Here is a 17,100-nt window from a genome sequence, read left to right as displayed (position 1 = left end):
GAGAAACCTCTCACCTGTCACTTCCTTCCTAAAAATGCTTTTATCCTTGTGGGAGGTTCAGTAAAAGTACTGAGGTGCTGTGGGAAGATATATTTGACCCAACATGACCCCTGGTGTGGTATTGTATGGATAGAGCAATAATGAAGATGTAAAAATAGTTAATTGACCAAACCATCCATGGAGGAAATAGTTCAAATGCTTTCCTGCCTTGATACATATTCTACTGCAGCCATAGTAAGACCTGGCTCATGACAGTGAAAACACAGCTGAAATGGGATTTCACTTATTTTATATTGATGAGGTCGAATGAATATTAGTGAACATCAATGGAAAACAAACTGAAACTTGACATGGAAAAGATGTGTTAGTACCACACTTGCATGAACATGACAAAACGCAAATGAGGACATCTTTAAAATGTCTTTATTGATCAACAAGATGGATCCAGGCTCCATTGATACAACACAATGTAGAGAATGATGCTCAGCATGTATGTAAGATGGAAAATAGTATACAAAAGATGGTTAATGTGTAGTTCATTATGTTTCTTATTTATCTTAATAAGACCCCTCCCCAAATGTAATGACATGAATACAGGAAAATGAAGACATAGCATAGTGTTTGTGTGTGCATGAAGGGGGGGGGGGGGGGGGGGGGGGGGGGGGTCAGTCCCCTTGATACACACATACTGTACACACACATATACAATGGAACAGCATACATCTGACTCAGTACACACACACACCCAAGTCCTGTGGTTATCACTGTTAACCCCTCCACTCTCTGTCTGATAAGTTGATAACAGATGTGGACGATGGTGAGAAGAGGTAAGAAGATGGTTGAACAATTATTTATATTTCTTAGCTATTCCAGAAAACACCTGTATTTCCAACCCGCTTCCAATCACTGGTGTATTACAGTGAAACATAAATAACCTTCACCTTTTCAATTTCTTGATCCCTCCTTTCTTTCCTCCATACCATCAGACCTTGTAAGCTATGGGAGCGTACCAAATGGCACCCTATTCCCGTTATAGTGTCCTACCACAGAGCACTATAAAGGGAATAAGGTACCATTTGGGATGCAGGCTATACACCACTGGGTCTGGGTGACTACTTGACCCTGTGACCTTTTAGTAGCGACCCTAGTCTCTCAGCAGAGTGGCTGCTGGGATACATTACATTAACAACCACCAGGAAGATATATGCTTTCCATTTACCTACAGCCATTAAACACTGCACCGTAACGACTCGTGTTAAATGAAAATGTATTACTCTTGTTCACGTTGTAATCACTCAAGTTTAAGTCAATGACAGAATAGGGGGGAAAAAACAACCAAAAAAACAGAAAGAAAAACAGCACCATAAAACTAGCCCTGCATGGCCATAGCTCCAAACCCTGGCTAGTGTTCTGTAGGTTCGGTTAGCACCAATGTTTCAGCCTGCCTCCCGGAGCAACACGTCTCCAAGGGATAGTGCAGGCTCCAGTCTCGAGCTACAGAACCAGATACAGACGTAGATACACACACACACACTGACTGACATGTAGACGTAGACAAGAGACCCGGACTTACGTCTGTGAATAAGCACACAGCCAGTGGTAAGTAATGCTAGAGACGTAAAAGGCAGACACGCAGGCGGCAAACACGCCCGCACACACACACACACAGGCATTTGAAAAGAAACAGGAGTGTATTTGCATCACTTGGTAAGTGGTAAAAAGTGCAAACAGAAGACAAAAAGCAACTGGAAGAAAGCCATGGCTGGATTGTGCCCTAAACATAACTGTAACCATTATGCCATTGTCTAAGTCAGACTCACAGCACAGACGCCATTTTGCAGCTGAGTTGCATTGTGACGGAGGAACAGTGAACTCTCTAGCCACAGAAGGGCTATCGTCTTAGCCCAAGTAAGTGAACTGGGTCGACCTCTTTGTTGATGGCAGTTAGTTACCGTCTGGACTGGAGTGCAGTGGCAGTAGAATAAACACTACTGTCTGGCGTCTGCCCCTGTAGCCTGCTTTCCAGCATGCTTTTAAATGATCAAAAACAGCTGTAAGAATCACAGAGTGGGCCTTTAAATGCCTGCATATCTTTAAAAGGTCTGATTTTTATCACGCGACTTAATGTGACACATAATACCAGTTAGAAGGATGTTGAGCTTTCAGTCTTGGTATTTCCCGCATAAACATCAACATGGTTTAAGTCTGAAATCTAAATGTTGTCATTTTTCCTTTTGTGGTCGGATTAGACTAAGGAAATCCCCCTAGAGTTTGGAGAATATATTTAGAGTTTGTTGTATTTGTCCTGGCTGCGGTATACTTGCTGAGTGTCTGGTAAATAAGGTTTAAGTACATGTCTATTGAGAGCACTGTACTGTGTCTTGACATCTCAAACCAATTGAGTTGTTTTCTACACATCAGACATGTGTGAGTTAATCTCTTCTGAGAGAAATGGATTGTGAGCAGAAGAGGTTTGGATTTGGTGAGGATTTACCATTAAGAACACAGCAAGGGGCAAGCTTACACACATAGCGAAAACATGTCAAATCCCACCTCACACCCCCATAGCAAAATTATTCACATACCCTTACGCCACAACTTCATTGGGTATATCATGTATATATAAATATCAACAATGAGTTTCAAGGCATAATTTTTTAATCATATACTGATCAATTTATTAATTCTGTCAGGACATTTTCCATTGTCCCAATCTGTCTTACACGAAGAAGGAAGAAGGATGTCGCATTTGTTTTTGCAAAAAGAAAGAAAGTAGAAACCATTATCATGAAACAGACACACATTCAAACACTGCTCACCATGAAGCAACGACACTAGTTACTTTTTTAGAATTCGGTGACCAAATCAAATCAAGTTTCCTCTGGCCAACCTAACCTAAACTCTCCAATTACCAAGAAATGACCTAAATGCCTGCTTCCTATAGCTCCGGTGAGATATTTTCCATTTGAATCGTGAGGTTCCAATGACTCTTTTGTTTTTATAGTACCAGAAAGGGAACCCGCAGCCATGAAACATAAACAAATAGATGCAGACAAGGTATATTCAAGAGTTTGAGCATCGTCATCGAGTCCTTCTGTAAGCTTTGGGCAGAACCACTGGTCAAGCTGCATGCCACATGGTGTGTTCTATTCGCATACAAGGAACCTGCAGGAATGTTCCACCGAACTGTTAACTGCAACCTGTTTTCAAGCACTGGAGGAACAAACTGCTGTATCTGTGAATCCGGTTTGTCCATATGGTTTGTTTCCACTTGTTCTGTTTTATTTTCGTAGAGGTTTTCTGAGCAGTCCAAACGTGGATGTAGATGCTTGCATGCACTTGGACACAGGAGAAGACACTGCATTGTCTTGACTGACGTCACTGTCACTCCTATTGGTCCTCGGTCGAGACAAGTGCATCATGGGTAGTAGGCGTCTGTGACTTAAGTAGAACTCTCTCAACAAGGCAGTCAAGAAGATTAAATACGGTCTGTCCGTATGTTTACAAAGACCATACAATTATTTTGGGATGCAAACTTAACCAATACAGAACTACCATTTCAGAGGGGTACGTGTCGGTTGACAGGACCAAACAATAAGCAAATCTATAGTGTAACAGCATTTTAATCTCTTTAATTTATCAGTCTTTCCTATCAAACTGATATATATATATATATATATATATCAAGTCAGATACCATAACAATACCATAACACTCAACTTTAGTGGCTTTTTTTCAAGAACCTTCATCCTCCCTATTTTGACTAATATCTTAAACTCTATATACAGGCAGAATCTTTCTCCTGTTCTGGTGGTCTGGCAAACCAGCGCTGGGGCCTCTGGGTAATAGAACATGGTTTGTGCCCCCAATGGCACCCTACTCCCTAGATATTATATACTACTAGTATCTAGGGAATAGGGTGTCATTTGGCACGCAGCTTGTTGAACCCATTGACTATTTATCTTGGATAGCAACCAATATGGCCCCAACAGCTCTTTCAATAAACAAGTAAACAAATAAACAAACAAAGCAGTATACAAAATAGCAAAAAACAAGAAAATGAAACACAAGAAGAACACAATTGATCTTTAATTAAGGCGATTAAAAATATTGCAAAATATTTTGGCCCCTGTTTTTGAGACAGACTGCCACAACAGTCAAAGTTTCCACTGCATAAACGATCAAGAAGAGCAGGGATAGAAAAAAGAAAAGAAAAAGAAAGTGATAGCAAAAATGATTATGAAAAAAAAAAGCATCCTCTTTAGAGAGAAAAAAGTATTTATTTGGTTTGGGTTTTATTTTTCTTCAGGACTGTTTTAAATGGGACTGGAAAAAAGTTCATTTTTGAAAAATAAATTATATTTTTAAGGAAAAAACAATAAAAAGAGACAGGAGTTGGTAACTCGGTGGTTAACTTCAGCAACATTTGTTATTGGGGGTCTTTTGTCTTTCTGAGCACGTGCAGTAGGGGTTAAGACCTAAGATACTGTAGATAAGAACCGGCTGTTTTCCTCTGATTGGGCGACAGCCTGATATGACAACAGGAAGATGACTGACGCAGTGCACCATGGGAAGAGTTGAACGCCACATGAAAGTTCTTCCCCGTTTAAGAGTGGTTGCACCAGGCGCCGTCCTAAAACGGCAGGCTAGGAATGGGGGTTGATGGGATACAAAATAACAGTACCCTCTGTTCAATCTCAGGGTGGAGGGGTATCTAGGCAAAGGCCCCACCCTCTCCCGCCCCCATTTGAAAAGACGGGGGAGTCTTGGGAGTAGGCCTAAAATGAGATCAGATCATAGTGGAGTCACCGACGTACTGCAACCGCCACCACCTCTGTCTGGATGTCCTTTCCGGACCATTGATTCCATTATACTAGAGGGTATAATAAAGTCATATTGGTCCAACTAGCGGACCCCTGTGTGTCACCCAGTCATCACACCCACTCCTGCATGGAGCGTTTGCAGTACAGTATGTGTCTGGGCGTTCCCTTCCTCTTAAACTGGAAGACGGTGTAGACCAGGACAAGAAGACAGAGCGCCAGGACACAGGGGATCACGATGGCAATGGCCTTCACTGTGTTGGCCTCGTTTTCCAGCTCAATGACAATGTCGACGTCCTCCGTGGGCGGCCACTCGGGGTCAATGGGGGTCAGGTCGCAGCCCATGAAGTCCTTCAGGATGGAGCGGGGGTAACCGGGTTCGACTCGCAACCTCTGATTGTTGAACTTCCAGTACTCCTTCCCTTTGTAGAAGTAGGTGAAACCTGGAGAGATAAAGTGATGGAAAGAAAGTGACAGAGGGGGATGAGAGAGAGAGAGAGAGAGAGAGAGAGAGAGAGAGAGAGAGAATACAATTAAGTACAATCTGTTCACAGTCCTAATATGGTCTCCACAGGATTCATTTGGATGTCAATCTGAGGTTGGTAAAGAACTTGTTTCCCTGTAGTTTGTAATTCTCTCTTTATTCCAGGCGCCCAATATATCCCTGGGGGTTACAGGCCAGTAGAATAAAGCCCGGGCAGTGATAAAGACAAGTGCTTACTCCTCTCTGGATGACCTGAAACACTGGACCACAAACACACTGTAAACCAGTGACATATCCCCAGCATGACAACCTGGCTAAACTCCCCATCTCTCCTCTCCTCTATACCTCTCTGCATTATTCATGAATTCTTCAAAGAAAAGAGAGAGGGAAGAATAGATGAGATATGCGCTCTATTTCCAAGTGCACAGAGCAGAGGAGTTCTTTAGAAGGGAAGAGAGAGATAAAGAGAGAGAGAGAGCTAGAGAGAGTGAGAGTGAGAGAGAAACAGAGAGAATGGGGTTCTAAATCACATGGGCAGCTGAGTTGTTTACGGTTAGCAACCCAGGGAGTGAGAGAGCGCGCGCGCGAGAGAGCAGTGTCCTGAAAGATTCATCTTGGGAAAGAAGAGAGGGAGAGACTTGGCTTTTAGTTGAGCTCTAACTGGTGTGGGCGAAAGAAGAGTTTAATTCCAAAACCCTATATATACATTTTCCATATCCATTTTCAGAAATGTTGGTAAATTAGCTTTTATTATTTAATCAAATTATAGAAGAGATTGGTGTGGTTTTTCACTATCTAATCATGGCCCAGTTGTTCAATGACAGACATGTATTTGTTTGTCTCCCATTTCAGAGAGACAAATAATCCCACCATAAGACCGAGCACTGTGTGAAGGTGTGTGTAGGAGCGGATGAGCGATACAACACACACCTCTGTTCAAGCATCCCAGATCCCAGTCACACTGACCCAACCAAACATCTATAAACAGTGGAGTATAGCCTACCCTACTGTCACTTGCCCTGATAATGATTGATGATCAGGGTACATTTTCGAGGTGACTTGTTTTTCCCACATCGTCATTACATTTAAATTTCAGTCATTTTATCAGACTCTATCCAGAGCTAATCACAATTAGTACATTCATCTTAAGATATGTGGTTGTCTCACCCAGCTATTGTTGTCCATTTTCTGGGCATTTTCCATGTGAAAGGACCCATGAGCACCAACGTGAGAAGTTCATAGGAGCATGTCAAATTGGGTGTCAAACGAAAGCTAAGAGCATATATTTTTGAGAAATTAAGGCATATATACATTTTTCAACCATTTCCCATCTTATAAATGTGGAAATATGCAAAGGTTATGATTTCTGGTCAAACACTCTCTCTCTCTCTCTGCCGCTCTCTCCCTGTTCTCTCTCTCTCTCCGGTTAATGTCACCTCTACTGGCTCTTACTGACACCTACCATGACACCTACCCCTACCTTCCTTCCATTTACTGTAACAAGCATCCTCACCCACTGAGCACTGACCACACCGGATGTCCATTGATGTTGAAAAGAAGTTGCTCAGTCTGGCCTGGCCGGACCAAATCTGAACCAATCATAGACATCTATGTTTCACAAGTTTAGGCAGCACAGTACAGTACAGTAGAGCAGAGTATTTGATTATTTATTCTTTATTAATAACCTGGTAGGCCAGTTGAGAACAAGTTCTCATTTACAACTGCGACCTGGCCAAGATAAAGCAAAGCAGTGCGACAAAAACAACAACACCGAGTTACACCTGGGATAAACAAACGTACAGTCAATAATACAGTATAAACAAGTCTATATACAATGTGAGCAAATGAGGTGAGAAGGGAGGTAAAGGCAAAAAAGGCCATGGTGGCAAGGTAAATACAATACAGCAAGTAAAACACTGGAATGGTAGTTTTGCAATGGAAGAATGTGCAAAGTAGAAATAAAAATAATGGGGTGCAAAGGAGCAAAATAAATAAATTAAATACAGTTGGGAAAGAGGTAGTTGTTTGGGCTAAATTATAGGTGGGCTATGTACAGAGTCGAAAAATCTGTATACAGTGTGTGCATCTGAAGTAAGGAGGTGAGGCAATAAATAGGCCAATAGTGGCGAAGTAATTACAATTTAGCAATTTACACTGGAGTGATATATGTGCAGATGAGGATGTGCAGGTAGAAATACTGGTTTGCAAAAGAGCAGAAAAACAAAAACAAATATGGGGATGAGGTAGGTAGTTGGTTGGATGGGCTATTTACAGATGGGCTGTGTACAGCTGCAGCGATCGCTAAGCTGCTCTGACAGCTGACACTTAAAGTTAGTGAGAGAGATATGTCTCCAACTTCAGTGTTTTTTTGCAATTCGTTCCAGTCATTGGCAGCAGAGAACTGGAAGGAAAGGCGGCCAAATAGGAATTGGCTTTGGGGATGACCAGTGAAATATGACCTGCTGGAGTGCGTGCTACGGGTGGGTGTTGCTATGGTGACCAGTGAGCTGAGATAAGGCGGAGCTTTACCTTGGTTGGTACCAGACGTTTACCTGGGTTTCAGACGTTTACCATGGTACTAGACATTTACCATGGTACCAGACGTTTACCTGTGTTTACGACGTTTACCATGGTACCAGACGTTTACCTGGATTTCAGACGTTTACCATGGTACCAGGCATTTACCATGGTACCAGACGTTTACCTGGGTTTACGACGTTTACCATGGTACCAGACATTTACCATGGTACCAGACGTTTACCATGGTACCAGACGTTTACCATGGTACCAAACGTTTACCTGGGTTTCAGACGTTTACCATGGTACCAGACATTTACCATGGTACCAGACATTTACCATGGTACCAGACATTTACCATGGTACCAGACGTTTACCATGGTACCAGACGTTTACCATGGTACCAGACGTTTACCATGGTACCAGACATTTACCATGGTACCAGACATTTACCATGGTACCAGACGTTTACCTGGGTTTACGACGTTTACCATGGTACCAGACGTTTACCATGGTACCAGACGTTTACCTGGGTTTCAGACATTTACCATGGTACCAGACATTTACCATGGTACCAGACGTTTACCTGGGTTTACGACGTTTACCATGGTACCAGACATTTACCATGGTACCAGACGTTTACCATGGTACCAGACGTTTACCATGGTACCAGACGTTTACCATGGTACCAGACATTTACCATGGTACCAGACGTTTACCATGGTACCAGACGTTTACCATGGTACCAGACGTTTACCATGGTACCAGACATTTACCATGGTACCAGACGTTTACCATGGTACCAGACGTTTACCATGGTACCAGACGTTTACCATGGTACCAGACGTTTACCTGGGTTTCAGACGTTTACCATGGTACCAGACGTTTACCTGGGTTTCAGACATTTTCAGAAGGTGGGCAGGGACTCTGCTGTCTGAGCTTCAGGGGGAAACTGGTTTCACCATTGAGGTGCCAGGACAGAGAAGAGCTTTGACTGGGCTTAGTGGGAGCAGTCCTCCAGTAGGGTTGTGACAGCCAAGACACCAGAGGTGGCAGAACGGAGTGCTCGGTTTTGGGTGTAGGGTTTGAGCATAGCCTGAAGGTAGGATGGGGCAGTTCCCCTTGAGAGGGACGGGGACAGATGGCATGAGTGTGCTCCGCCTCCCAACCTGGCCTGTTTTTTCCCATAGAGGCATTGCCAGGTCCGCTCAAACCCCGCCCTGCTGGCCATTACCAACCAATAGGAGCCATTCTCAGGCTTTTTGTACGATCCACTTGTCTAATAAGTCTAGCCCGCAGGCCTGACAAAAAAAATAGAAACCTCATCTTTCCCACCCTCTGTGCAGACCAACTGGCCTCAACCGGATTGGGCAGCAGACTGTGGTATTTTGTTTTCTGCTTCCCTGTCATATTCCAACTGGGTCTTACAATATACGGTCAAAACATGGCTACTAAAATCATAGCTTATTGTAGCTACAAGGTATTAAAATGTGTATTTACGAGGCTGAAGTAAAGACTATGTTTGGTATATATTATGTGAGTCTTACTGTCTAGCGGATGGAAGGAATGGATTAATAGATAGGGAGACGTGAGTGTCATTATGTTACTGTCTAGTAATAATGGTATTATGGGATAGATAGGTGGACATACCATTGGCTTTGTCTACGAAGGCTCCTTGTGGAGAGTCTGGGACGCCCTTCCAGACAGTGATGGATTTAGGGTAGCCTGGGTCCATTGTCCTCATGTCCTCATTGTAGCGCCAGTACCTGAACAGACAGCCATGGGGATTAGGGTGTGGGATAATCAGACATCAAAACACACATCTCACAATTTCATAGGCATCCCAGTCCCAATACATTAGAAACACACACACACACACACACACATGAACTGACACACACACATCCCCAATTCCCCACGAAGGCACACACACATACACACACACACACACACACACACACACACACACACACACACACACACACACACACACCACTCCACCCACACACACCACTCCACCCACACACACAGCTCAGCTCAGTGTACACACCTGTCCCCTTTGAAGAAGTATGTCTTGGCTACGTCCTCCCACCAGACGGCGGTCTCGATGCTCTGGGTTGGCATGCCGTGGCCGAACATAGAGATGTCCTGGGGGTAGCCGGGCTGGAGCATGGTGTCCTTGAACACCCAGAACTGCTTCCCTGGAAGCGACACAAGGACAACAGGGCTCAGAGGGACTGCTGGGACATTACACGTCTCAAATGGCACCCTACTTCCTTTATAGTGCACTACTTTTGCCATAGGGCTCTGGTCAAAAGTATTGGACTATACAAGGAATAGGGTGCCATTTGGGACGCATCCACTCACTCACCAGCACTGAGGGGATTTAACCCAGGGATGACATTTGGTTGGCCAGGAGGGGTTACTAAAACCTGGGGATGACATTTGGTTGGCCAGGCAGGGTAACTATAATCCAGCCTGCCTAACGTGAGCCATAACAAATCAGTTTCAGAACCCCAAGGTGTACCAATTCTGAAGCTGTAGTGTTTGTTGCTAGACTACTACATCACTGGAGATCATGAATGTTACAGTACAGCGAGGTTGTTAGAGTCATATCACATTGCACAAGAGTTGCAGCATTTTCAATTTTGTTTATATATAACCACATGATAATATATTAGGTGGGTCATCTAATATATTAGTCTGGGTCAAAGTGTCAATGATTTAACAAACTCCAGGCGTTTACATGTGGTGGTTGCTCTAAATAAAGTTTATTTTTATGGCAACACTTCCAAATAGCCTACTGGCATGGAGTTGGCATCTAATTGTAGATTTGGAGACTTGTTGACCCCAAGATAAAACCAAGTTCTGTACGCCTCCAACTGTGGCCCTTGGTCTTTTCTTTGCCTCCCGAACCATCTTCCTCACTGCTAGTGGGGACAAGATACACTTGGGTCTTCTACCAGGCAGGTTTACCACTGTTCCAGTAGTATTCAACCTCTTAATTGTTGCCTAATAGTGGTAAGTGGCATATTTGTTTTGTCAGTTGTTGATTTTTTACTTCTCACAAACCAAGAGGCAGTCTTTTTCCCAAATGGCACCCAATTTCCTAAAAAGTGCGCTACACTTGACCATGGCTCAGGGATAGGGTGTCACATGGGGCAATGCGTTAAGAGTCTAGATGCCAGGGCCTGTATTCAAGAATTATCTCAAAGCAGGAGTGCTGTCCATACAGTGTTATTCATTATGATCAGGTTCGAGAAGTGCAAAGCCGAGACTTGAGGAAGTGTTGTCTTGTGTGAGGAATGGAGGGAGGAGGAGGGAGGTAGAGAGGGATGGAGAGAGCGGAGGGGGTGGAGAGAGTTATGGAGGGAGGTAGATAGGGATGGAGGGTGAGGAGGGAGGTAGAGAGGGATGGAGAGAGCGGAGGGGGTGGAGAGAGTTATGGAGGGAGGTAGAGAGGGATGGAGGGTGAGGAGGGAGGTAGAGAGGGATGGAGAGAGTGTAGAGAGGAGGAGGGAGTTGAGGAGGGAGGTAGAGAGGGATGGAGGGTGAGGAGGGAGGTAGAGAGGGATGGAGAGAGCGGAGGGGGTGGAGAGAGTTATGGAGGGAGGTAGAGAGAGATGGAGGGATAGGAGGAGTGATTTTTTCTGGTAATTAGGTTGTGGCACGGTTTTGACTTGGTGAGCCCAGGAAGTGGTTTTTTTATTCACTGGCATAGGTCTGGGGAGGAAATGAACTGGTTTTACTGTCTGTGGAAGAGAAGGGCAACTGTGATTGTGGTGGGAGGAAGGGAGGGAAGAAGGGAGAGGGAGTGAGGGTGGGACATAGGGATATGTGAAGGTTGGAGATGGTTTTAGGTTAAGAGGAAGGGGAGGGAAGGTCGCAGGAGTATAGCCTAGCTCTCGTGACAGGGCCATGTGACAGGAAATGCCTGTCATTACACCTGTTTTATTCTCATGGTCCTTACATAGCAGGCTCATGGTTACCATGGTTACTCCAGCCCTGCCAAGCCCCTCCCCCTGGCACAGGCACTAAGGAAGTCTGGGTAAACTGGGTCAAGGGGCATTGGGGTGTGTGTGTGTATGTATGTATGGGTGGGTGTGTGTGTTAAGAGGGTTGTGAAGGATATTGGACATAAGGGGCTTCTCAGAACTCACCAGGGTGAGATATTTGGGGAGTAAATAATGATTCAGACTAGACTGACTACATCTTTTAACTTTAACTGTCAGTATTTAATGTTAGCTCAGATGTTCCTCCTGCAGTGAACACTGCTAATCTCCTGCTATCTCCTAACAATGTCTAAACAGTGTTGTACAGTGTTGTACAGGGGATGGTGATCATTGAGTCTGGGCAAGGTGCCAAGAACAACAGGCTCCTTCCTCCTCCACATGGACCACACAGAGTGTATTGTACACACACATGTATATGTGTGTAGATCACACACACACATTACGTAAACACACACACACACACACACACACACACACACACACACACACACACACACACATTACGTAAAGACACACACACACACACACACACACAGGGTCCCATGGCCCCTCCACTCTACCCTAAGCCCTGATTGACTTCAATTGTTCAACATTTTCTTCTGTATGGAACCAGTAATTGAAAACAGATCAAACACACACACACACACACACACACACACACACACACACACACACACACACACACATACACACACACACACACACACACTTTCGCTATACTCTTTCACATAGTGACCACACAAAACATTACAAAGCACAGGGCATGCATTGACCGTGTAGGCTAGCTTTCTCTGTATAAAGAAACGAAACATAATCAAGGCCAAGCTAAATAAATCATTGATTGGCTCTAGCAGTATACGTAGCTAAATTGTCTCTCTCTCCCCCGAGTGGTAGATTGTATAGATGCATAATTCTCTTAGAACCAAGCATTGATATACCCATTGTGTGTGTGTGTGTGTGTGTGTGTGTGTGTGTGTGTGCGTGTGCGTGTGTGTGCGTGTGTGTTTCTGTCGGGCTAATCAGAAAGACCATGGATGCAGTGCTACCGAATTAACGGGTTGATGCCGTTATTCTGGTAGTTCTTCTACATTTAGTCTAAGTCCCAAAAGGAACCCTATTCCCTTTATAGTGGACTACGCTTCACAAGAACCCATAGGGCTCTGTTCAAAAGTAGTGCACTATATAGGGAATAGGTTGACAATTGGGACACAACCTTATAGTCAGTGCACTTTGATACTATAACTTTCTGTCTTATCGCATTGCTCCCATTTAAAGGTCAGCAGTGTATGAGTGGACATTATTGAGTCAATGACTTTCTTTATGAGCAGATTTCACCAAACATATACATCCCTAGTCCTAAAGGCAGACAGCTAAGAAACAAGGTTGTTATGAGCGATGCATATTTATTTAAATGAGGGTCTAATTTACATGCCGATTCAGTGTTTGTATAACACAGCTTTAAAAAACAGGGAGTCCGCGTCACAATTGGCACCCTTTTCTCTAAATTAGGACTCCCGAGTGGCGCAGTGCCTCTCAGTGCAAGACATGGCACTACAGACCCTGGTTCGATTCCAGGCTGTATCACATCTGGCTGTGATTGGGAGTCCCATAGGGCGGCACACAATTGGCCCAGCGTTGTCCGGGTTTGGCTGGGGTAGGCCGTCATTGTAAATAAGAATGTATTCTTTACAGACTTGCCTAGTTAAATAAAGGTTAAATATAAAATATTTAAATATGTATTCCCTGGTCAAAAGTAATGTCCTAAATAGGAAATGAGGTGCCATTTGAGTCTGCGTGAGTCTGCTGCAAACAACGGCAGAACGTCTTCATAAGCTTTGCCTTATAAGGCATTCAAAGTCAATTAAGAAACGTCCATGAATTCTTATCTCCACAGACACCTACTTGAATATGCGTAGCCTACATTGTTACCTATAGAGTCACTTTCTTCTGTTTTTAAAGCTCACGGTGGTTCTATTACAGGACATAGTAATAAACCCTCTCATTTCATGGAAATCTCAACTCTACAACCAGAAAAGAAAGAAAGAAGGGATTTCAGGAGCTCTCGGGTACACAGGGGACAACTAGTCTGTTTTTCGAGGAACTGTGAAAAACAGAAATGTGTTTGCGAGCCATCTGTGATTTGTAGTTATTATCAAGACAGACCCAGATTTACACCCGTCTCTTCTCTTCCCCACATCCCTCCCTTCCTCTCTCATGGGAGTATACAAGTCTGTTTGTTTGCTTATTTGCTGTCTCTTTCAGTAAATGTATATATTGAGACATCCCCTTCGTCTGCTATAGGTTTATACGATGTAAACACGTTCAGAGAAGAGACTAATCTGTGCTGCAGTGGGGCTAGTGAGGTCATACATTCAAATGGACTGATTATGGAAGAGACAATGCATGAAAGCACACACACACGCACATTTTCAAAGGACAAACTGCTTTTGACTGTCTGAGATTAAGAGGCAAATTGCCTGGGTTACAGTAAGTACAGGGTCTATAGTCACGTAGTCTAGAGAGATAAGCCTCTGGTTAATCCTTCTACTACAGCAACGTCACTCCACGCACACACGTACGCATACACACACACACACACACACACAACCAAGAATAAGGAGCAGGACCCATCCTCCTATTGAAAATGCTTTTTGGTCTAGGATTTGTCTGATTATGCAGATCAGGGATGGGCAACATTGGTCAGGGGTAAAAGAAAAATGTGCAGTTTTACAGCTAATTTCCTGCTATTCTACACATGTTGCAATACTGTAGGTTGGAGGCAAATGCTTTTAATATGATAACTGATGATCAATGGGCCCCACCCTGGTCAGTAAATCGACCATGCTTACTACAAGTTTAGATAGCTGGCCGCTAGACTAACTTACCAAACCCCCCAAAAATTAGCTGCCATGGGCTAATTGAGTAACTGCTGATGCACAACCAAATTTCAAAATTGCACTTTGTGTACTATTATTCTAACTCTCAACAGTAAGTAAGAATGAGCCCCGCCAAAAAAACTACAAAAGGGGGGCCATGCGACCCGTGGGCCGCCAGTTTCCCATACCTGATATAGATCATGTATAATACATCTGTGGGCATCCTTACCTTTGAAGAAGACAAATTTCCCCTCGCTGTTCTCGTAGACAGCGTCTATCTTGGGGGGCAGTCCTCTCCAGAAGACATTGATGAGCATGGGGTACCCCGTCATCACTGCGTTGTCCCGTACCCTCCAAAACCAGTGATCCTGAGAGGAGAGAAGAGGAGCGGAGAGAGAAAGGGTCATTAACACACTGGCATACCAACATATCAACACAAGCTAAAATGTGTTGTTGGAAATCAAAACCCAGCTGGATAGTTTGACAGCTGTGAAGCTTAATGACCGAGAGATGATTCCATTACTCTGCATCAACATCCATTAGGCTTATTAGTATGTAACCTGTACTGTAAACATGCTAAACTATTCAGGTCAAATGGCTCAGTTTTTTGAAGAAACTCGAGGAAAAATATAACAATCTAAAGGAAAAATGCGCATAGCCAAGTTTAAGGTGTGCCTGTCTTTTTGATGCTGGATGTAACCTGAAGATAAGAGAGTTGGGCCAAAACTCAGAGGAAAGAGCTCACAGGCCCAGCTGAGAAAGACATTATGGCTCAGTAAGACACCACACCCTTGGCACGGAATGGCCGCTCTAGCCTTCCACAGAGGCCAAACACACAGTGACCTGCCCTCGGAGAAGTAGAGACAGAGAGAAAGAGACAGAGAAAGGGGGGGTAGAGAGAGAGGGTGAAGAGAGACAGTGAGAGAAAGACAGGGGCGAAAGAGGGAGAGAGAGAAAGAGAGGATGAGGGGAGTGAGGGGGAAAGAGAGAAGGATAGAGATACCTCATCACTGGCATCATCACAACACCACGCCTTATTCACATTAAAACCTGCACAGCCCATTTATCAAACTCCCTCGGTCGCTCTCTTGTGGGTGTGTGTGTGTGTGTGTGTGTGTGTGTGTGTGTGTGTGTGGAAGACATGTACACACACTTTCACACACACACCTTCACACACACACACACACACACACACACACCCACACACACACACACACACACAGCGTCCCATGGCCCCTCCACTCTACACTAGCCCTGATTGATTTCAATTGTTCAGCGTTTTCTTCAGTATGGGACTCAGCCCGGTAATTGAAAACAGATCAAACTGTGAAATCGGAGCTATTTGATTCCTTTCGACTCTGTAGAAGACAAAATGTTCCAATCTCCCTCTTTCTCCTGCTCTGAAAATATGGACAGTGAGCCAACTTGAGATGTAGGCCATTTCTGCTGGCACTTGGAATTACCCAAATGTCCAAACTAATCAAAATAACTACTATAACCTCTGTAACAGAAGATTATGGCTCTGTTTCATTTCTGCTTTGTTTGCGAAAACCTGTTACAAATGCATACAAACAGACTCAAGGTATTGCTACCTTGCAATACTGATGATGCATTTAGACAGAGGTACAGCTGTCAAAAAAGGACAAGAAGAAAATAAAAAACTCTTAACACGAAATGTTTGAGTTCACAGATGTGCCTCAATGTAGTGCAAATATCACTGTCGGTATGCATGTAGGGCTATAAGTCAACAACTGACATCTAATAAATGACCTGCATTAAAAGTGCTGTAAGTAAGAGCACCTAACCACAGAACAGCCATAAAGCAGCATCGGGGCATCCCTGAGAGACGGAACGTGACAGAGGTCAACAATGAGGTCAGCTGAGGCTAAACAAGCCAATTGGGGCTGATCTGATGTGCGTGTGTGTTAAGGTGAGAGGACAGTGGGGGGGAAACGAGTGGAGATGAAAGAAGCCAGGGTCTAGGTTCGCCTCAGAGGGATAAGCACAGATAACACACACCTCCTAGTAGACCTCGTACATCAACGCACATGTACGTATACATCAGAGTCATTTAACAGGCGCTCTGATCCAGAGCGACTTACAGGAGCAATTCGGGTTAAGAGCCTTGCTTAAGGGCACAACCGACAGATTCTTTGCCTAGTCGGCTCGGGGATTCAAACCGGCGACTTGTTGGTTACTGGCACAACGTTCTTCAAATACTAGGCTACCTACCGCCTCAGAGAGGGGAAGTCAGGCAGTAGAGACAAGCACACTACTCCAGTTAAGACAAGGGGGAAGGGAAGAATGGAGAAACATGGGTGGGGATGGATGAGTGAAAGACACCTAGTTAAGTGAAACGCGCTCTTCTCTTCAAGCCCAACCAAAGAGGA

General features: G+C 44.2%; 1 protein-coding gene across 4 annotated transcripts in view; it reads right to left on the bottom strand.

Moving 5' to 3' along the window:
- Positions 1 to 405: 405 nt before the first annotated feature.
- The window catches only part of mmp16a (matrix metallopeptidase 16a (membrane-inserted)), a 73,508-nt gene continuing 56,813 nt past the window's right edge, over positions 406 to 17,100 (bottom strand). For all 4 annotated transcript variants that reach the window (XM_021620570.3, XM_021620569.3, XM_021620567.3 and 1 more), the window contains 4 exons: positions 14,940 to 15,078; positions 9,872 to 10,022; positions 9,472 to 9,587; positions 406 to 5,263 (listed from right to left, as the gene is read on the bottom strand). In XM_021620570.3, coding sequence (XP_021476245.1) covers positions 4,935 to 5,263; positions 9,472 to 9,587; positions 9,872 to 10,022; positions 14,940 to 15,078 — 735 coding nt within the window. In that variant the 3' untranslated portion in view covers positions 406 to 4,934. The remainder of the gene's footprint in view (positions 5,264 to 9,471; positions 9,588 to 9,871; positions 10,023 to 14,939; positions 15,079 to 17,100) is intronic.

Source organism: Oncorhynchus mykiss, chromosome 11 (genome assembly GCF_057628025.1).
Source record: "Oncorhynchus mykiss isolate SJ-2025 chromosome 11, ASM5762802v1, whole genome shotgun sequence".
Lineage (NCBI taxonomy): Eukaryota > Metazoa > Chordata > Actinopteri > Salmoniformes > Salmonidae > Oncorhynchus > Oncorhynchus mykiss.
The sequence above is the reverse complement of the archived record's forward strand: the minus strand, read 5'-3'. Positions and strand labels throughout refer to the sequence as shown.